Source organism: Caloenas nicobarica, chromosome 1, assembly GCF_036013445.1.
Source record: "Caloenas nicobarica isolate bCalNic1 chromosome 1, bCalNic1.hap1, whole genome shotgun sequence".
NCBI lineage: Eukaryota > Metazoa > Chordata > Aves > Columbiformes > Columbidae > Caloenas > Caloenas nicobarica.
Window position 1 is genome coordinate 25,248,205 of NC_088245.1, and position 23,547 is coordinate 25,271,751.

General features: G+C 38.5%; 1 protein-coding gene across 1 annotated transcript in view; it reads right to left on the reverse strand.

The window, feature by feature from the left end:
- The window catches only part of PTPRZ1 (protein tyrosine phosphatase receptor type Z1), a 139,437-nt gene that overhangs the window by 38,011 nt on the left and 77,879 nt on the right, over positions 1 to 23,547 (reverse strand). Inside the window, exons 5-11 of the mRNA XM_065628937.1 lie at positions 23,123 to 23,218; positions 22,799 to 22,865; positions 19,102 to 19,259; positions 18,432 to 18,582; positions 9,914 to 10,098; positions 9,033 to 9,159; positions 2,475 to 2,518 (exon numbers count right to left, since the gene is read on the reverse strand). Coding sequence (XP_065485009.1) covers positions 2,475 to 2,518; positions 9,033 to 9,159; positions 9,914 to 10,098; positions 18,432 to 18,582; positions 19,102 to 19,259; positions 22,799 to 22,865; positions 23,123 to 23,218 — 828 coding nt within the window. The remainder of the gene's footprint in view (positions 1 to 2,474; positions 2,519 to 9,032; positions 9,160 to 9,913; positions 10,099 to 18,431; positions 18,583 to 19,101; positions 19,260 to 22,798; positions 22,866 to 23,122; positions 23,219 to 23,547) is intronic.

A 23,547-nucleotide genomic window follows, 5' to 3' on the forward strand; every position in this document is an offset into this window, starting at 1 on the left:
ACTGTTGGTCTTAAAGCAAAATATTTAGCTGTAAGAACAGGTATCCTATTCTTTCTTGAAAATATTACTTATTTGCAATACAAGCAAAAAAATCCTGTGTCAAAACAACTTCCTAAACACTGTGTTACTTTTGCTCTGTTTGAAAGACAAAACCACTTATATTATTTATCTACTTTATTAAAAAAACTCTACCTCTTTCCTAATAAAATGCAATTATATACGCGGTACACATCAATGAAAAAAAGTTTTGCTTTTAGAATGTCTTAGAGATTTGCACTGACATACTGATATTGACTGCTTTGTCATAATAACAGAACTTGTAAAATATTTTGATGACCTGTCCTTAAATCTGCTGAACCTTCACAGTTTTCTGGAAAAGAAGATTTCAGGAAGGTCAACATGACTGTAACAGTTTTGTAAGTGTTGTGAGTGATACCACTTAGTCCCTGTTGTGACCCTTTTTTTGCTGAATATGAATAATGATAGACTTCACAAGAAATCTGTGTTAAAGCTTTGACTTTTAAGGACAGATCCAAAAAGCAAAAAATAAAAATTACGTGCCTAAATACAATCAGGATTTAGGCAGGCCTCGAGGATCTAAGTTCAAATCCTTTTATCTCCCCTTCAGATTTCCCTGCCTCAAATCAAAAAACGTAACGTGGAAACATCTAACTTGCTCAGCGGGCATTTTCATTTTGAAGCTAGACACAGCAGTGCCTGCAGCTCTGTGCTGTGCCCCCCCCTGGAACTGCACCAGAACCCAACCTGCCGGAGCACAACTCTGCAAACTAGATTGAGGGGCGCCTTCAGTTTCTGAAGGGTGTGATTTGATAGACACATACAGCCCTAAGAGACACCAAGAGGACAGAGCCTCTCGCGAAATACAGTTGTAACTCTTTTTTCTTTTGAAGATCTGGCTTGGTGATGTGGTGGTAATGCCCATCTGTTTTTATTTAAAAGTATAATGTTGAGAGAAAACACCCAGAAGACAGGAGACTGGGACATGGTTATCAGTCTGAGAAATCCTCAGTTTCCACTATATTTTAGGCTGAGTAGATATCCTGCTCTTGCACTGAAGTGTAGGGCACAACAGAGAGAATAATGTAAAATCAACACCCTTTGAAAAAAGTGCCCAAGATGACGCACGGCTGAATAAACTACTAACTGGGGCACTTAGCAAATAGGAGTTATCCAGCCTCACCAGAGTGAGGGCTTTAAGCACCAGGCTAGAGCCGTGCTTCACACTGGCGTCTCTTTTTTGTTCCAGGAATATCTAGTGCACTCACACAATATACGGGACCTCAGATACGACTTTCAGGCTTGGATTTCATGACAAGGGCTAGATACTAAAGATGAAGGGACAGCAGCACCTAGACTGTGTGTCCTCAAACCTGGACTTGACAGTACAGGCCCTTGTTTCTGAAAATCTCTTTTCTGTAGGGCAATGCCTGCACTTTTAAATTTTCATGGTTCAAGTATTCACTGGCACTCAGTTACTGTCCTGACAGATGCAATATAATAGCCTAGATACGTAACTTACATCAACAGAGAAGTAACTGTATTATTCGTTAGTTAGCCTCCACAGACACGAGGGAGGGTAAATAAGTAACAATTACAATAATAAACAAATACAAGACAGGTAAACACAGGTTGTCTATTTAACAAGGACTTGCCACTCAGTGCGAATATTGTGGTTATAGACTGAAATGATAAAACAAAATTTCTGAGGGATCACTTCATACAAATGTAGGTCTTACTGAAGGAACTGTCTGTGTTGTAAAACTGGTATTAGAGACTGTTAAAAACTTCATTGTGATATTTTCACCTCTCTCCTTGCTGGGACGCCAGAAACCTAGTTACCAAATATGAAGGCTGCAGCGGGTGTCATAAAAACATCCGAAATTGTGTAAAATAGAGTTATACTGTGAAGTCTAACTTGAGTTCAAGAACTAAAAGTAAATGACCCTACAAGAATTTTGGAATAACTGTGAAATTCAACCAATAGCACACTGATAGCAGACACACTCTTCAGCACAACTGTCTTCCTCCCTTACTTTAGTTTACTACATGCCAAGACCATCCTATGCAAGTCCAAGTCAGATTTCTCTTTAAACACACTAAAAAGCTTGACATTGGGTGTCACCTTTGATTCTGCTGAATGAACGACTTTGTCAGACTTCACTGAGAGGTGAGAGTAACCTGATGTCCTATTTTCAAAAATATTTAGGCATATCCTGTGATATCCCTTACTCCTCCCTGCAGCTCCAGCCCCAGGGTGAGGTATCACTAGAGTTATCTAGGGAGAAATGTAGCTGAAAGAGAAGGCTGTATATGCATCTATATGTATGTATATATAAACACAGATAATGCATTCAGGTGGTGACATAGTTTTGTAAATTTCGCAGAATATCAATTCAACGTAGTTGAAATGTATGTATTTTAAATACTCTCTTAAAAATAAATGAATGCTATACCTCATATTCTTCAGTTTCATTCAGTTCAGGAATGAGGTCTGCCTCTATAAAACAAAAATACATACCATATCACCCAACATTTTAAATTCACAGAACTATTAATTCTGCAAGGGCTCAGCTGATTAGTTAATACACTATTGACAATCAGTCTAAGAAATTTTATAGGACTGTGTTTAGAGAAGTGGCCAACCATCTGGACTGAGGACTAGCTCTAAGGGTAGCAAGGCCCATCTAGTCAGGACATGTTCAGCCACAACGGTTTTGCCTGGCTCTAATTTGATACTGCAGCACATGTTGGATTTGCACTGAGGAACCACATCCTGTTCAGAGAGAACCAAGTTTACAAGAATGCTTTTTATGAGAGAGTACATTTTCATGCACAAATACAGAAGAGATAAAACAGGTAAGTCTGGGAATCAACTATTTCCCTACATTTAACCTCAAAGCTCTGAGGATATTCTTATAAAATGATCTGCTCTATAATTTTCATAAAGCAAATTTCTCATTTGTGCACCCAGGCTTGGATTCAGGTCCTAGCGCACCGGCCATGCCATCATGTTCAGCGTGCAGTCGGGTGCCTGTGTCTGTCAGGGCAGACCAAGGAGACCCACCCTTCCTCGCGTCCAGTGCTTAAAGCCCTTTTCAGACTCCCACTCCATTTGATTTAATGTAAGGACATGAACCCAGTTGTATCACATCCCACAAAAAGTCCCTAATAAACAGGTACTGAGTGGTCTATGAAGAACTACTCTAAAGGCTTTTGAGGCCTCCTCACTTTTCATAAATAAATATGTTGAAGAAGGATCAAGAAATGAATTTCCTACAGCCCAGGTGAAAATCCATCTCTCTAAGTTTAAAGGTAGTCTCTCACCTTCTTCTTCTGTGTTTTTGGCCAAATCCAGTGTTGTACTTCTGATGGTGCTCAGCAAGAGAGGTCTCCAAGCAGGTTTCTAGAGACCTACAAATCTCTAGTATGAACTGGCAGAGGCCTCCAGTGATGAAATCTAATAGCCCTTCCACAGCATTAACTCATCTTACTGCTCCTTTGGTCCACAGACAGGTCCATTCCCTTTCTGAATCTTTCTAAGGTTTTCTCCTAAGGTATGTGCTAGCGCTCAGTCTGCATACAAGTGCTAGCATGTATTCTGAGAGCTGATTTCCACTAAGTAAAAATATTCCAGTCTCTCAGCCCGGGGAGCGATTCTATCAAGAGCATCACACAGAGCTCCATGTCTGCATGCCCTCCACAATTCCCAAGTGAAGGTTCCTCAATACACTACTAGAAAGATGTCATCTTTATACTCCTCATCTCTGCAAGGTCAGATGGGGATGTATGACTTAATTTGTATTCTCTTTGGTCTGTCCATATCTATCTTTCAAAACAAATTATGGTATGTATTATATGCAAGATAAACTAGATAAAGCTTATCCAACTAACAAGCTCTTACAGTTTTATTTGTAGATTATAGCATGCAAATTCTGCCTAAACAGTGCTGCACAAAATATTCATAAATTCTGTTGGTGTTTTTTTGTTTGCTTGTTTGGTAACAAACATTTTTAAATTACCAAGTACTAAATTAACCTGTCATTAATAAGATAGAGAAAAATTATCTTACCTCTGACTCCTGGAAGCCCAGGAGGCTCTGGGGCTGGGTGGGGAGGGGCAGAGGGGAGGAAGGAGTGGAGGAGATAATGATATTCCCTGGCTTCTCAATGACATAAATCAAATATTGTAGGCATTAGTTTGAAAGTCTTCCCACAGTAGACCCATACCACGTATTGTGCACTCAACAGACTTCTCTGAAAAATGTTTTTAATACAGAGAAATGCTATCGTTTTTTTTCCATGGTCACTATTCTTGCTTTGAGCTTTAATCAGGCTCATTCAGAAAAATAAAATGTGCTGATTTTGCTGGCATATATAGTAGAGTATGTGCTCTCAAATTCCACCAGCAGGAAAACTATAGTTTCTTGCTGTTGTCTTCATGAAAGGCATTAACATACATATAAATATATAAAACATATATTAACAATACTAAATCTTCAGGCATTTTACAAAGCCTATTTAAATTTAGTTGGTCACAAAAAAATGTATTTGTCAAAAGCATTAGAGACACACACAGAAGTTCTGTTAATCCTGTTGCTGAGTTTCTGATTTGATGGGAGATTATAGAAATCTGCTAACATCCCCCAAGCAAGAAGAACAACCAACCCCTCCAAAAAACAACCCATTGATGTAGGTTGACAAACAAGCTTGTTTATTTTTTCTGGAACCAAATATTAATAATTCTATAGCTTACATTTTAAAGTAAAAGAATTAAATCATTAGTTAGAAAGTTTTGTAGAGATCTTTTCATAGTGCATTTTAATGACAGACGAAGAAATGACAGAACAAAGACAAAAAAGGTAACTATTTCCCTACATTTATGTTCAATGCAAATCTAAACAAAAAATCTCTTAAAACAATCTGATTTGTAATTGTAGGATAACACGCACACCATAAACTGTTTTCATTTCTGTGCTGTCTTATGTAATAAATGGCATGGCAAGAATAAAAGTAAAGCCTGTTTCTTCTGATTAAATTATTTTCAGATTTGTACATTTATCAGCACAAAATTAGAAAAAAGCATCCCCTAAATGAAACATTTAAGATATGCTTAATGTTTTTTAGTACAAAAATTGCGAAGACAAGTTACAAAGAAATTGCATAGTTAGACCCTCACACAGCATTGCTGACAGCATGAGCTGCCATGAGGAGACAGCTTTGAAGGCCATATCCCAGCATGGGTTTTTTTGATAAACACCAACCAAAGTCTACACAAAGGAAGATGGGAGGAGAGATATATTCTTATTTTTCATCTCCTGTGTCAGCAAAAGCATGTAAGTAACGCTGGTATTAACTACACAACAAACTACTGCAGAACTTTCAGAGCTATACAGATGTTATCCAGAGAGTCAAAGCACACATTTAGGTAGTTATTCAAAATCCAATTCTAATAGCAAATGAAAAATTGGTAAATAAAGGCTGGACTTTCATCAAAGCTGACTAAAACACTACATACGTGATTCCTTTCATTTTCAATTGAGGTTATGTAGCTACATCACACAGGGCACCCAGTGACTTTTACTAAATGGAAACTGGAAACGATTCTCATGTGCACAGACACTACATCACAGGATGAAAGGGCTGCCACTCGGGACAGTTTAGGAAAAATCCAAAGAGCAGAAGTCTCAGCTATGATCAGTTGCCCAATGTCATAGCAGAGCTACTGAGGCTGACATAAACTGAGGCAGAGAACATGGCCCACAAGAGGTCTTTCCTCTGATGAAGGACTGCCAAGAAGAAGAGGGTTTAAACCTCGCCTGTGGGTCACCTGGAGCCTCCAGACCCCTTGCTAACAACATATGGGAGGCACCTGGACAAGGTGGGGAGAAGAAATGAGAAACACTCTCTCTTGCAAGCATCGCAAAAGGAAAAGGCTAAAACCACAGTCGTGAGTTTTTCTGAATGCCAGATTTGTGTTGCACAGGGTACTGAAACCTCCGTCATTAAAAGTGGCCACTCCAAGGGCAGAATTCTTCCTGGAAAAGGGCCCATCTAATGCTTCCGCATGACTAACACCTCACTTAGCTCTTAACATGAAGATTAATTGATCTGGAAGTGACTGCAGTGAATTTCATCTTAATTAAACTGGCTTACTCAGAGTAATTCTTGAAAACGAAAGTTTTAGCTTATGCTTTATGTGAGTCAATTTTATTTCATGTCTTCATGGTGTAGATAACTTTTCTTTCATAAATTCACAAGCAGGAGCTCCAAGAAATCCCCTTTTGCCTCAAGATCTATAAAGTAGATCACAAAACCAATTTGATGTTATAGTGGTAACCAGCAAATTGCTCTGAACAAATTTTTCGCATTAGATAACTACATTCTCATATCTCTGTTGTTTAATACTGGCAATATTAAAATATTAAATATGAAAATATTGGCAATATTTGCAACAGTTAATTCAGGTGTAAATCATTAGTAAAAGTAAGTATGCAAATAAACATTAATATTAGAAATGAATGGAAGTTTTTTTAATATTTAAAAATCATATTCAAGGGTGACACAGCATCTATAAACTTATCTATAGGGCAAGGTACACCCATAGTAATCACACAAATTACATGGGATTGATTTTTCCCTGATTTTTTCTCTTCCAGTGCTTTCAGATGTACCACTGTGCAAATGTCAAAATAAAAGAACAGGAAGTACATTTATAAACTTTGTGTCAGTTTCAGATAGGAGGTATCCCAAAGAAAGAGCTCTCCTGAAACACACAAAATATTCAATTTGGTATTTTATTTTTATTTATAAACTTCTCTCTTTTTTTTTTAAATTTAAAATATCCTTTAAAAACTTTTTTTGACTGGAAACAATCTTCTTCAATTTTGAAGCTTTTAAAAAACTAAAGGAAAAACCTTAGGTGGACCTAGAACTATTACAAATTTTCAGAAGCCCCTGAAATTTGAAAAAAAAAAATCAGGTGTTTATACAGTTCTGATGTGTAGGTTATTTAACTCTCCACTTTCCAATGCTTTATTTAAAACCAAGAAAACTAGGATATACTTATATCTATTAATCTGCTTTAATGCAACATCGAGACATATTTAAATGTCCAAATGACAAAGAGCACAAAAATACCATTTTCATAGTTATGCTAACCTGTTCATATTTCATACAGATACAACTTCACATTATTATGCCTTCTAGGTATCCTTGCATTGTATTTTCTCATTTTTTTAACAAAAAGAAATTAGTTGTGTGTGCATGTGCAAAAAGCATTAGAACATCAGACCTTCACTCAGAACTCGTAAATATAACACTTATTGCATCAAATTCTCTTGTCTGAAATACAAATCTCTGACCCAACCCCAGAGCGTTCCTGCCTCCCTTCCTACCTCTGCATCCACATGTCCTTCCAACAGGAGCTGTGGCACACAGCAGGGTGGGACCAAGCAAGCCTCACTGATCCTTACAGCAGGGATACAACTAATAGTAAGGTGGGTTATCCTACGGATATTACCCACACTAGATCTTTTGTTGTAATGTCTGCTTTTTTGAGTTTTAAAGCTGTGATGGCAGCACTGCACTAATTCGATTTGTTGAACTACTGGTTAATAATGACAACGTTGTGCTGCTTATTTGTCATTCCATGTAGAAATGGATGTGGGGGTATGTAGATGGAATCTCATCTGAGAAAATTCTTCAGACACAAACCCAGCAAATTCTGGAAAGGAAGTAGAGGAATATAGTATCTAAGAGGTAGATTAAGGATAAACAGAAAAGTGGAAGGTTAGGCAGAATATCAGAACCTTGTCATGGACTTCTTAGCAAACTGAAGAGAAACAGGAAAATTCTGGTAGATATTAGCATAAGACTCCAAAAATGCATTCTTCTTAATATATGGTATTTGAAAGACAAGTTAAATGTTTATTGAAAATGTATACGCACTATACCTGAACCTGCGTCCCCCTCCTTCAGGCAAAAATACACTACTATAAGCCTATTACCATTCGTTCATAACTCATGCTGTAGCAATTGTTGAAAATCATATTCTTTCTTGCTGTAATGGAATGTGGTTCCCTTGAAATGAAAAACTGACCTGTGTTCCCGAATACATCACGACATTACTAAGGACTTTGCTGTAGCTAAACAGACTTAATAAAGTGTAAAACTGAGCTTACAGAATCCATCAAACAAACAACAAGAATCCAAGCCCTGAGATAAAAAATCATTTGTTACATGATCAGAAAGTCTTTGATTTTTTCCTTTGATTAGTTACAGAGTTCTTAATTAAAAACACAGCTCTCACTCACTTTGATTAGAACTGTGTCTGATGCTAAAACTTCCACAGAATTTAAGGTATTATTAAGGACAAGATCAAGCTTCATGCTATAGTTTCAAATTATTTCATATTTACTAGCAGGCAGAAGAAGTAAATCTGGCTGTGAAATCAGTAAGATTTATTTGTTAGGCCTTTTGATTTTTTGCGAGGCAGCATTAAGAAGCAAGGGAATTCCATCACCGCCAGTCCTTTGAAATCAAACTCCAAGTAATCATACGGAATCAAATTTCAAAATCAATTCATACAGACTTTTTAGTCATATATGGGGTTTGTATTACTTGTTTCCTTCACACTTTGGCTCTCTGGGTTAATTTTGGGAGGATGCTTGAATCATAGAGAAATAATACCAAACATGGTGTTATTTCTCTACATTATATTGCTAAAAGATACACTTGTGAGATTTCAAATCAGGTAGGTGTTTTTAAGAATACTCTTAGAGTTAAAAAAAATTAACATGCAGTCTTTCATAGATAATGTTTTCAAGGAATGGAGAATTACATCTTGTAAAATATCAGTAACAAAGAGCATGCTGATGGTTAACTGCAGTGATTTTGAAATTTCATTGTAGCATATTTTGATAGTCACGCATTTTAACTGGTTTGCAAACAAACTACTTCTTCAAATACAGATTTTCAGCTAAAAGTGATCACTAAGCTCAAAAGACCACTTACCTGGGTCCTCTAAAGGCATATCAACAATGACTTGGTCACTGTATTTTCCATAGAGACCATTAGCACAAACAGCAACTATCTGAAGAACATAACTTGTATTGGGCAGTAGATTATTTAGAATAGCCCCCTAAAAGAAAAAACATGTTTAATCATTTATTTGCAAATAAGTATCAAACATTTGGATATGTTAATTTTTTCATAACACATTTTTCACACGACCCATAAGGCTCCTTTCTCCTAGGACTCTAATGTATGCTTTTTATATTTTATTGCCACAAATGTTTTTCAGTCAATTTTAAAAAAATCTTGTGAATTTTTAAATGGAGGATACCCAACTACATAATTATTTAATGCTGAACACTAGTTTAGGTAATTAGTTTAGCTAACATTCTCTCCGATAAATTATGAGTCTTTAAAGAGGGTAAAAGGAAAAGATCATGTCAGTAAAATATCATGAAGCTGTAATCATAATTTAATATTTATGGCAGTATGATTGTACTGAATCTTATTAGTTGCTTATGTAGTTCACTCTTTGCATTTCAGTAAACAATGAAGTACAGATCACTATTAATTGACTAAGGGTTTTATGGCTAAGGAGCTCTGAGAATGACATGGTCATAAACTTTGAGGGATAGCACAGGCAAATTGTAATAGCAATTTGTGAAAGCTTTCTCTCTTTTGGGCAAGAGAAGGTTGTTTATTTTTTAATTGTCTTTGTGGCTTCACAGCCAAAAAATGAAGTACAGCTTCTGTGAGCTGCAGCCAAAGAAGTAATTTTTGTATTGAATCAGCTCCCAGCTACTGTTTAATTCCTCAAGATAATTAATAGTGAGTGTTTTGCCATCACCCCTTTGTATGAAACTTTAAGAGTTTACAGTTACCAAGTCCTGATACCCATCTGTCAGAAACTCATGCTTAGTCTGGTCTTCTCCATCCAACTGTTGATATAAGACAGCAAATCTCTCAATTGTGGTGTCGTATACAACCCGAGGTCTTTCCCATGTAACGAGAAGACTAGTATAATTCTTTGGATCAGATTGAACATTTTCAGGTTCTGAGCTGCAAACTGAAAGCAAGAAAAGAGGAAAGAACATGATATTTATTAAATGGTACAAATTACTCTACTAAGATCTTGAGCCACCTCCTGAGTCTTTCATGTGCCTTATTCTTAGTTTTCTGCTAAAATATCTCAGCTTCTATGCACTATAAACAGAACCAGTATTTTAACATTAGATTTTCAAAAGCAAGCTAATTTGAGGGCTGAGTCCCCTTCCCCCGCCTTCTTTTTATATAATATTTTGTGAAATATTGCTATCCAGTTCCCAAGAAATAATATATAAACCACAAAACATATAGATTCATATATATATATATATGTATCTCCTGAGGATGAAAAAAATCTCCATTACTCTGTCTTTATGGGTCTAACAGAGGAGCATTAGAAGAGCTGCACACTCACCAGCTATAACAGACTGTAATCTAGAATAGATTGTTTTTGAAGGTTAAAGGTAAAGCTATTACACTTTAATTTCCACTCAAGGGTGTTTGAATCTTTCTAAAGCACCTAATGAAGAGACAAAACGCAAATAGGAAGAGGCTATGAATGATCAGGTTCGCAGGTAGTGATTTCATGTTATTATGTTTTAAGGCACCACCTAGACACTGAAGAAGTGTCTAGTACTGAAAAAAAAAGTACTGAAGAAGTCTGACTAGACTGTGGCAGTCCCAGGCCTGGCTCATGCCCATCATCTCGGTGAGTCTGGAACCTGCGCTCTGGGGAAAGCTGGTCAGACAGCTGCTCCTGCATGTCCTTCCAGCCCTTCCCATTCAATACTCTTTCCATCTTATTCAAGTAAGCTGAAAGTTTGATACTTTTCTAGACATATAGATCTACTGATCACCAGCGTGCTAGAAATTTACTGACACTCTGGCATTTGTTTTTTTAAGTTGCTCAGGTACCTGTGTGTGGCTTAAAAATAATATACAAGGTCAAAGGTAGATTAACCTGTATGAAAAAATTACATTAGCAGAAAATATAAACTACATAGCTGAAGCTCACTGAAAAAATGACCAATAAGTCGTGATACATGAAAAAATAAAGCAACATCATATACAGCTGCATTGTTCATGTCTGGTTCGGGTTTGGACTGAGACCCCATTCTCCCTTCTTGCTCTCATCATCCCCTCTGCTGGTGGTGGGAACTGTGTCTTCAGATGCAGCACTGAAGAATGGAGATGACTGTCAAAAGTTCACTAGCTTTTGGCTCCCTACTGGAGAGCACAGCAAAAAATTTATTCTGATGTCTCTGAATGAGGGCCAGAGGTCCCTGACATTTCATGTTATAAATCCCTCTTCTTATCGCTTTGAAACTGCTCTGTTTGTGCGCTTTGGTTGAAATGCTCCGAGTGGCTATCTGTCCCTGCTCTACCTTCTAGGAGTTCCCTTCTCATGTACTGAATTTCCTTTCATCTGCGCTTTCATATGTACTGAAAAGGCATACTATTCCATCTACTGCTTCATTTATTACCTCATTTCTATTGCTTTATTTCATCATTAGACTTGTCAAAACCACTGATCAGAGTACATGAACTTTACTTTGAATCTTTCAGTAATTTAATGAAATCTTACATATTAAAATTATTAGGTGGATATATCTTATGACAAGAATTTTAGCTTGGCTTTTCACAAGTAATTACATAATAATTCCCTATTTGGAATAAATGAGGAAACACATTTTTCAAATCTCAGAATTTGTTTAAAACAAACTTTGCAACAAAGCAACAAAAACTATCTAGCTAATTAAGAAAACAGGTGTACATTCTTTGGAGTCCCCTTAAACGAAGCAAACATCATGATACCACAATGCTTTTGGCAGACAATACTGCATTTTGAAAGAAAGCAAAAAAAAAATTTCCATTAACTTTGCAATTTGCCACTTGAACACAGGAGGGCACTCAAACTCCAATCTTTTGAAAAACTTGATTACTTTCGTTCTGTATGCAGGTGGGAAGTTTGGAGCAGCTCTGGTCTGAGCTAGTCAGTGGAAAATAAGCAGTGATTTTTGTGTGTGTGTGTTTGTGTGTGTGAGCTAATGGTAGAGGCAGTATTAGTCTATGTAACTTAGTTGAGTTCTGTAGCTTGCCAGGCTTTGAGTCTGCTGTGCTATGTATCTGACGCACCATTTCATCCATTATATTGAAATTATTTTAATTGACATAAAGGAAGAGCAAATAAATAAATAAATAAATAAAATCTCAAACTGTGTATATTCCATTCCTAAAACTTGTCATTGCAACCCATTTCCACCAGATGGCAAAAGGAAATCATTAGAGCAGCAAAGACCATCCCCTTCTCAATTCTGACCATTAAGGCAGATGACTTAAACTTTGATTTTATTTGTTTCAATGAATCAAAACACTCTTCAGCTATTTCTTTTCAAAGGTGTTTAAAATAACTCTCCAAATGCTTTTTCATAGTACAAATACCAAGCTCTTCTCTACTGTCCTTTTCCCCTTCCTCTTTTTTTGTCTGTGAGTGAATTTGGTTATGAAATCTTTGACTGTATTCAGATGAACTGAGCAATATTATAAAACATTTAAAGGCAGAATGGTGTCTCCAATAGTATATCTTTCAATTTCACCCTGTTTTCTTTTCCAGATGGTTCTTCCAACTATTTTTTTTCAGGAAAAAGGTTATGTTCCCCTTTGTTATCCTCCTTCTGATGCTTGGTCCTGTCCATCTCAGCAGTGACCAACAATATTCCTACATGACAGTCATCTGCATATTATTTCACCCTCACTCCTTCCTCATTCCTTGCCCTTCTTCTGATGCCTCTTCATTCAGTCATCCTGCCCCTTCCTTTCCTTTCCCTTCCCTTCCCTTCCCTTCCCTTCCCTTCCCTTCCCTTCCCTTCCCTTCCCTTCCCTTCCCTTCCCTTCCCTTCCCTTCCCTTCCTTTCTCCACTACAGATAAGTCAGGGGATTTTTTCCACATTTGATGCTTTCTTCTGCTTTTAGTTGAATCTGGGTTTGAGATTTTTATCTTTTAAATACAGATTCTCAATTGTGGAAGCTGTGAAATCACTTCGTTTACATTGAGACATTCAAAGACTTTTCAGCTCCCTGCCAATGTGTGGCAAAAATATTCCCAGTCTACTCTGGAGGTGGAGCAGCACAGCAGATGTGTGTTGGGTTGACCTTGGCTGTAAACCAAGTGCCCACCCAGCTGCTCTCTTACTCCTCCTCCTCCTTAGCAGCACAAAGAGCAAAAATAAGATGAAAAACTCATGACTCAGGATAAAGACAGGGAGATCGCCCACTAACCACCATCATGGGAAAACAGACTTGTTTTGGGGAAATTAATTTATTACCAATTAAAATAGAGTAGGGTGGTAAGAAAGAAAAACAAAACCAAAACCACCTGCTCCCCATGCTTCCATTTTTCCCAGGCTCAACTTCAGTTCTGACACTTCCATCTCCCCGAGTGCCACAGGAGGAGGAGGAATGGGAGTTGCAGTCAGTTCATTACACTTTGTTCCTGCCGCACCTTCCTCCTCATGCTGTTCCCCTGCATCAGTGTGGGGTCCCATGCACAAGCTACAGTCCTTCATGAACTTGTCTAGCGTGGGCCCCTTCCATCGGGTATAGTCCTTCAGGAAAAGGCTGCTACAGTGTGGGTCCTCCACTGGGCCACAGATCCTGCCAGGAAACCTGCTCCCACATGGGCTCCTCTCTACAAGCTGTAGCTCCAGCCAGGAGCCTGCTCCTGTGTGGGCTCTCCATGGGCTGTAGGGGGACAACTGGCTTCACCATGGTCTTCTCCATGGGTTGCAGGGGAATCTCTGCTCTGGTGCCTGAACACTTCCTACCCTCCTCCTTTTCTGACCTAAGTGTCACAGTGCTGTTTCTCACACTTTTTTCCTCACTCCTCACTGCCATGCAGCATTTTGAGCTTTCTTAAACATGTTTTCCCAGAGGCGGCCCCAGGGTGGCTGCAGGGCTCAGCCGTGCCCTGCGGTGGGTGGTTGCAGCCGCTGGAATCCGGGGCAGGCCCCGCAGCCCCGTGACTACTGCCTGGGCACGGACACCCAGCACATTACGTGAGTATAAAACGTCTTGCACAAGAGGAAATGTCTTGAGAGAATCTGAGAATGGTTGTAGCTAATTTATGTCATCTGCGGTATGTGATGTCCTTACCCTGGTCTTGCAAGAGAATTTAACTAAAATAGCTGCTGAACTTTATACATAGGAAAACAGGTTGAAAAGTATTTTTTACCAATATATGAAAAAAACCTAGCTGGATGGCCGGGCCCAAAGAGTTGTGGTGAATGGAGCCAAATCCAGTCGGTGGCCAGTTATGAGTGGTGTTCCGCAGGGCTCAGGAGCGGGGCCAGTTCTGTTTAATGTCTTTATCAATGACCTGATGAGGGGATTGAGTGCACCCTTAGTAAATCTGTAGATGACACCAAATTGGGTGGGAGTGTTGATCTGCTGGAGGGTAGGATGGCCATATAGAGGGATCTGGACAGGCTGGATTGTTGGGTTGAGGTCAGTTGTATGAGGTTCAACAAGGCCAAGTGCCGGGTCCCGCACTTGGGTCACAACAACCCCAGGCAGCGCTACAGGCTCAGGGAAGAGTGGCTGGAAAGCTGCCTGGTGGAAAACGACCTGGGGGTGTTGATTGACAACCGGCTGAACATGACCCAGCAGTGTGCCCAGGTGGCCAAGAAGGCCAACAGCATCCTGGCTTGTACCAGGAATAGTGTGGCCAGCAGGACTAGGGAAATGATTGTCCCCTTGTACTCAGCACTGGTACGGCCCACCTTGAATACTGTGTTCAGTTTTGGGCCTCTCACTACAAGAAGGACATTGAGGAGCTGGAGCGTGTCCAAAGAAGAGCAACAAAGCTGGTGAAGCGTCTGACACAGAAGACTGATGAGGAGCGGCTGAGGGAACAGGAGTTGTTTAGCCTGGAGAAAATAGTGTTTTAGGGGAGACCTTATTGCTCTACAACTACCTGAAAGGAGGTTGTGGTGAGGTTGGTGTTGATCTCTTCTCCTGAGTACCAAGTGATAGGATGAGAGGAAACAGCCTCAAGTTGCGCCAGGGGAGGTTTAGATTGGATATCGGGAAAAACTTCTTCACTGAAAGAGTTGTCAGGCATTGGAACAGGCTGCCCAGGGAGGTGGTGGAGTCACCATCCCTGGAGGTGTTTAAAAGACAAGTAGATGTGGCACTTATGGACCATATGTTCCATATGGACATATGGAAATATGGTTTAGTGGGACTTGGTAGTGTTAGATTAATGGTTGGACTTGATGATCTTAAAGGTCTTTTCAACCTAAATGACTTTATGATTCTATGATCATATGATTCTACATAGTTAGTCTTGAATTTCAAGAACCCATTGTTTTTTATGTCTTTACTAAATCCAGGAAGATTAACAAGAATCATGTTTCTGCACTTACAGGACATTACTAGAAGACTGGAGTGGATGGGAAGTTACATAATGGGCCCAGCAGCTACCACGATGGTTCTCAGGTTTATAGGAATAAACAATGATTTCTATTATAAATGGATTTTCATGCCAGCTGAGGTTGGTGGAGATAAAACATTACAATTTCAAAAAGCTTTTTGAGTTGAATCCTTGAGTATGGCTGTAAAGATTAGCTATTTAAATCTTCTTAAATATATACATACATATCACCTAGGAAAATTACATGTATTGCTAAGTAGGCTTGCGGAATGAAGTATCTCCCATGTCCTCAGTAGGGCAGTGCTTGTACACCAAGAATGTTGAGATTGTCACTGTGTGAAAATTTCTGACAACATATTGCTGAAATTAGTTTATAGCTGAATAGAAAGATTATTTTAGATCTTATAAGGAAACTTACCTCTACTTAAGAAATTCCATGTATTAATAACAGCAGTAAAACAAGCACTTAATCCTACTGCCTAATGAGAGTCTACACTGAATCCAAGAGGAGAAAATTGGGATTCTAGGTTTCACAACATAAATTAATTTCTCAGTTATCTACTTGAGTAAGACCCACTCTTGTCATTTCTCTCACGTCATCTAAAGGGATTTCAAAGATTATTTTTTCTCTGTTGACTACAAGAACTTTGCAATATTAAATATGAAATACACAATCCCATTTACTCTTGGGGACTTAGGCATTCATGTTACAGTTCTTACATCTAAGTTCAATGATACCTAGGGCTCCTCTAATGTAAATTAAACAAATCGTACAACTGAATTTGTGTGCATATATATATGTGTGTATACACAAATATGTATATGCACGTGTATGTGATATTGTTGCATTTACATAGTGCACATAAATATAAACATAAATGTGAAATATATGTACAAAAATACTTGAAATTTTAGTTTTCCTTTTCTGTCCCTCCTTGTTTATGGCCAAAGCAGAATTTTTAACCTACAATTTGTTACTCTAAATATGTAGTTTGGAATAAATACCACATGTAGTATTTAGAATCATTCTATGACTCTGTGTTCGCTGCCACAGTAATGTCAGTGCAGGACGCTTTTGTCTTAAAATCTGCAAATGGAAACCCGTTTGTTTGGTATTAAACAAGTCTATACACCACATGAAGCGGAAGGGCCTTCTAATTTTAATTGATACAATTCAATGCAGAAAAGGATCCTAATATCTTTAGGCTGGACAGTCTTTCCTTACCTGTATGGATATTGAATTCACAGATAGGATAGAAAATTCACAGAATCTCTCTTTGATATAGTGCAGAAATGGGACTGGTTGGAAGCAACCTCCTATGCATTTTAACACACACACTGCTTTGGGCAGCACGTGGAAAGCTCCTTCAGGCACATGGAGTGGACAGAAGGAAGCAGAGGACTGTCTTAAACAGTATTATCCTGCCTTTCTTCTTATCAGTCTCTATGGAAATCTAGATCAGGATGGCACAGCTGAAAGTAGCTTCCTTCTATTGCAGAGACTGAGCTGAAGGGTCAGGATGTAGTGCAACTACCTGAGGAGGCAGGTGGAGTGCAGATGGCAGAAGTCGTCCTGGCTCTGTGTTCAAAGGTCCTTTGCCTATGACATTTCGTCACTGTACACTGACTCCTACTTATAAAGGACTGAGAAGATTAGTTTCTTTCTGACAACATGAACATAAGAAAAAGTGGTCTGTATTACAGTGACCTGTCTCCCAGAAACCATCTTTAAATGAAGAGATTTGGGGAAGGATGATCTTCCCTTAAGTCAGGCCAAATCAACAGTGTCCATTTTAAGTCTGTTCAGAAGAAGAAATTAGTGATAATTTGCTCGATTGCTGCAGCTCAGTTCCACACTCCTTCTCTAAACTTCAAAATTTCAAGTGCTACTTAGTACCAAAACAAAAAAACCCTCCCAGAACAGCTATTTCTTGGTTTAAACCAATGAAAAAAAAAATCATATAATGGGCAAACATTTGAGGAATTCATGACAAGCTGAAGCCAACACACAGAAGTGTCACTGACTGGTTATAGAAATGAAGCAGTAAAGCCACCCTGTGCAGCACTGGGGCAAAACAGTGTGATGTCCTTGTGCAGGGGACATCCCCTAGCTTGTAGGCACGTTTCATGCACAGGATCCTTCCAGTAGGAAAAAAAAATATCCACCCAAACAATGTGAATTTAAATGAAACCACACTTTTTTCTAATCTGGATAACGCCTATACCACATGCTTCAGTCATCTGTCTATGTCTGATTAAGCACAGTTCAGTGCTGAGTTTAAGAATCAACAGGTATCCCCACGCCGGTAGCAACATAATGCCCCCAAATTAGATGTTTACTATTTATTCTTCTGTGCTTGTGAGTACAGAAATCATTGACTTCCTTATTTAGTGTTCCCCTTGTTCCCCATTACATAATGTGATGTTTTGGTCATATAACCTTCATGAACTTCCCTGAGGTTCTAGGTAAAACAAAATCTGGCTTCTGGGATTCTCTCCATCTAGCACTTTCTCAGTAGATTACATGAAATGAATTTGGTGACCTCACTTCAGCCTCTGCTGGAAATGCATCCACATTACACAACAAAGAACCAAATCGGTTTGTAAAACAAAATCCTCTTGCAGACCCTGAAAAGGCAGCTTTGTTTAAGTCTGAAACACATTAAAAGGCCAGTGCAACAAAGCCTGAACTGACGCGATCTTCACTGAATGTTTGGTCAGACAAGCATTTAATTTTCCACTCCATTTAATCTGACATGTTTTATGATTGCTAGTTTCTTTTGCTGAAGTGATAGATTTATGAGTAATAATACAGCATGCTACTTTCTACACAATTTGAAATGGGTATCTTCATACTAGGATGAATCTTTTACTGAAAATTGTCTTTCAGCCTGTGGAGAAAGGAATGACTATTCAGTAAATACCTGCTTCATGAATTTCTTCTTGTCCAGTGTAAGAGGAAAACACTTGCCCAAAGAACTTATATTGCTGCTCTCGAAAGTTGTTTTGCAGGTAGTCCATCAGCATAACATAGCCAGACTGCTGCATTGTAAGGACTTCACAGAATACAGCTAACTAAAAGAGGTGAAAAAAAAAAAAAAGTCAGAAGTCATATAAATCTAACCAGATTCTGCTAAAGGGCAAAACCACTGGGGAATATATGTTGGGTAAAGTCTCCCAGTTGAGCTCTCCTGGGTGGCACTGAACTTCTTTTTCTCTATACCAGCAGTATATCTAACGGTTTACTCTGTGTTTCTCACTCTGCTGTTGGAGCTGCCCAGTCACCACCATTTAGCTGGGGGAATATGGAAAGAGTGTTTTACACTCCTCTTTATCTTGGCTAGAAGTCCAGACAGCCTGCAGAGTTAGGAAGTGTGTTCTTACTCCCTTCTAAGGCAAGAAATGACTCAGGATCTAGTCCTGAACTAGAAAAGGGAAAAGATAACATATATGCTTTCTAATTTAATAGCTGCATGAAAAATTTAAAACTAGATAAAAGAAAAGCCAGGTTGTTGGGCTGGCAATAAATGCCATGAGCAGCTTTTCTTCGGTATTAGGCAAATTTTTTTGGTTTTAATACATTAAATGAATTACCTGGTCTTCAGAAATAGTAATGGTATCTTTGAACACAATCCATTCAACCGTTTCAGAGCAGGGAGGAGTTGATAAAGACCCATTATAAGTGTAGTATTTGTCTGTTGCATTTGGCAAAAGGTTCAACAAAACAAATGGTTCTAAGGCAGCCTGCTTACCTGAAGAAAAAAAAAATAAGAGTCAGATAGATAGAATACTGCAGAAGCAATGAATAAATAGAAATCACACTCTCAAAAAGAGTTACCATTATAGAAACATTTTGAGGCTATTCAAAATTTGACCTCCAGATAGACTAGCATACAAATAAATTACTGAGCCTTTTCTATTTAGTTTGAATAAATATTGTTCAATAACAACTTTGTTAACTTGGGAAGGTGTAATGAATTACTCCAGTAATAAATAATCAGTACATTGCTTCACAATTATTGTTTCACCTGTAAGTTTACTCGTAAATGTCCAAGATGCCAAATCTTTGTTTCATCCATGAACTTAAAAGGAAAAAATACGTTAAATTTCTGTTCTTGGTCTCATGACATGGCTTCAAACTCTCTCTGAATTTGGTCAAGCTGTTTCTCACAGAATCTTAACCCCTCTGGAAAATCACTGCCTGGGGAACTGTGACCATGTTAGACGTGAGAACTGTATTACTCATGTCATCAGAAGCAGAATTTCTGTGGATCAGTGGTTTTTAAAATGGTGATAATGTAATGAAAAACTGTAACAGCTTTACACAAAGCAGAGAAGGGTGCAAAGACCTACTCCAGGAGAGTATGACCACTCTGTTTATTGTCCTGTGAAAATAATATTGCGTTTTTCAGGTCAGCAGTTTACCTGGTTCCTTGTTGGCTGGGGACATGCATAAGGAATTGCTGGGAGTCCCTCCACAGAAAGCTTAAGTTCATGCTGGTATGGCAGTAGGTTCAGCAACAAAAATTGGCAGAAATGTTACCAACTTCCTCAAGGCACATTTTTTCAGTCTGTGACAATTATCAATCTATCTTGTGACAATTAGCTGCCTTATTGTCTGGCGCATCCAAAAGAACACTTGTTTTCTACAACTTGGAATAATGTAGATCCTTATATACCTTATTTCGTAAGTAATCATTTATGAATACCTAGTGAATTTTGAGACAGTGCATTAACTTATGGTTTTAGAGATATGTTACTTCTTGAGCGCTGTACATATTTCTGACCTGTCTTTGTCTTCATTATTCCTTACAAATTTGGTGAACGCAGCAAATTGATGCTTTTCTTCTTACAGTGCCTGTTCTACTGAGTTCAGGTTTAAGAGTTGGCTCCTCCTGTCCTTCTTATCCTTGTGTCATGAATGGGGAACATTCAGCAGTGTTGGGCAAAGCCCATCCTTCTGTTTCTCCTGTCAACATGTTAATTAACCTTCAGATAGAAGCTATCATTGCTGTCTGGTACGTGTCTAGTTACTGCATTCTTCTTTCAGTAAAAATGAATGGCCAGCTCATTTTATTACATATAGATGCCTGGAGACATGAAACCTCTCATTTACAGTAAGAATCCTGTTATGCATTTTGCAACTTTGGATTTTAAAATGCCCTTAATGCCATTGACAATCTAGATTCTAAAATCTGACACCTACAAAGAATGATGAGAAATGGAGAGTTTGTGTGGAAGGAACAGGACTACTCCTCTGCAGAGCTTGAGAACTCAGCAACTGGGTTTCACATAAGTACAACACAGATATGACTGACAAGGACAGATCATGTACAGCGCAGACAAGGACAGATCATGTGCTATTCACTTTTCTTCAGGAGGAACAACTTGATTTAGTCATGACCTGAATTTTCAGAGTTCATTTGCATTTTATTAACGAAAACGATATTTTACTCTGTTGAAATACCATGTAATGACTGTGTCTTGAATCTTGCTGCTGATAGTTTAACTGTTCCTTCCAAGGCTATCAGACAGGTAATAGACTTGATTTATTACTTGTTCTCTTTTGTGTTGTATAGAAGATGGCACACAAATATGAATCTTAACTGCTTTATATTTCCCCCTCCTCTGTCTTTGTTATTTATGAAAGTTGCTCCCTTTTATATTTGTTGAATGGTGTTTGTTTTCTAGAGAAAAACAATCTTGATTTTAGTGTCATACTTTTGAAAGATTTCAAAACAGTGCACTAATGGCTTTTTACACTTTCATCCTATCGATCTTCAGGGGCTTTACAGAGCTCAAGCATCATTACATACAGGAAAACTGAGAAAAAGCTATTTACTTAATGCCATGGCCATGATGTAAGAAAACAGCTCTGTTCAAGACAGTCCTCATTCATGTTTATTCTTATGTGAAGCCACCATAAAACTGAGTTAGAAACAGAGCCCAGATCTCCTCATGCACCACGCTGAAGTCCATGTGCTCTGACATAAAACCACATGGAATTCTAAAACACTGAAATGTCAGCATTTGGTTTGAATAATGCTAGCAAATATAATACAATTGGATTGTTTCAGATTTACACAGGAGCTACTGAAAACAAAAATCATCTCCACTGAGTCTACTGAATACTGATATTCATTCGGTCTTATGCTTGTAACACACATCTTGGACACCTGTTATTTGGCTTCCAACCATATATAAAAATCCAGCAATGTATCTCTAAGAAAACTCAGAGAATAAATCAGGCATTTCTCTTGATTTAGCATTTAAAGAGCTGCAAATTCCTCATGATAGTTATATATATTCCTTTAGAATTACTGCTGTTGTTACTACAATTCAGTCTTGGGGTAAATAAATCATAGAATCATAGAATATCCTAAGTTGGGAGGGACCCATAACGATTATGGAGTTCAACTCCCTGCTCCTCGCAGGACTACCTGAAACTAAACCATGTGACTAAGAGCATCATTCAGACACAGTTTAAGCTCCTGAGAGACTTGGTGCTGTGACCACTTCCCTGATGAGCCTGTTCTAGTGACCAACCACCCTCCCAGTGAAGAAACTTTTCCTAATGTCCAATCTGAACTTCCCCTGATGTAGCTTCATTCCATTTCCTCAGGTCCTGTCACACTGGTCACCAGAGAGAGGAGATCATCACCTCCCCCTCTGCTCCCCGCCGTGTTCACCTTCTTTTCTCCAAGGTGAACGAATCAAGTGACCTCAGCTGTTCCTTGTAAGTCTTGTCCTTGAGACCTTTTGCCATCTTGGTTGCCTTCCTCTGAACACACTCTACTCGTTCGACATCCTTCTTACGTTGAGGCGCCCAGAGCTGCACACAGTGCTCCAGGTGAGGCCACACCAGTGCAGAGCAGAGCGGGACAATCACCTCCCTGTCCGGCTGGCAATGCTGTGCCTGATGCACCCCAGGACACGTTTGGCCCTCTTGCCTGCCATGGCATATGTTGATTCATATTCAACTTGCCATCACCCCAGAACCCCAAATCTCTTTCCATGGGGCTGCTTTCCATCCTCTCGTTCCCCAATTTGTAGGTATAACCAGGATTACCCTGTCCCAGGCACAGAATCTGGCACTCGCTCTTGTTAAATTTCATACGGTTGGTGCTTACCCAGCTCTCTAGTCTATCCAGATGACTTTTGTTGTTTCTAACAAAATAGATGGGGCTGAGCTCTAGAGAACTGTGCTCCCCAATGCCTTTAAGGTTTCATAATTACACTGAAACGGATTTTAGCCTAATCTGTAAGCAATAAAACATGGAAGCAGACTTACCGAAACGACTAACACTATCTACTCCATTAATGATTGGATTATAATCCGGATTATTTTCTATTCCAATCTGTGAAAAAGAAATCACATTTTTTAGCAGTACAGGCTTAAAAAAAAAAAATTGAAAGTTGCAGTATACCACCAAAATCATAGATGACTTAAGCAGAGCAAAAGTATTTTGCCCATTTGCTTTTCTGTAAGAATAAATTAGAAAGATATATGCAAATTTTTAACTCAGTGATCACACATTGGAACCAGTTAAATGCAGTTTGAACATCTGCCATGTTTCAAAGCTTGTTTAATGACACAAAGATATATTTTGTTTACCTCAAACAAAATTGATAAAGCTCTTAACTTTCCATTGCCTTTAATTGCCTCCTCAAAATTTGTAAACTGATCTGCATCATAGCAGTAGATTTGCATCTGCAAATAAAAATATATTCAAATGTTACATATACAAAAAATAAAAAAATAATCAATGCAGTTGTTTATGTTTCTATTTTGAGAAAAAATGTCCAAGCAATAAACTTAACTACAAATGTATGTCACATGCATTATCTTAAGACATAGAATGAAATTCATCTGCTGTTAGCTATCTATAAGTGATCTCTTCTGGAAAACCACTAAGTATGCAGGAGTTATCCTTTCAAGGAGCACAACGCTCTCCAGGGATAATACAGTAAAATGAGATAGCTTGCTGATACTGGACATCTAACCTAGAGCACTCAGGTGAGATAAATCTTGAAATCAGT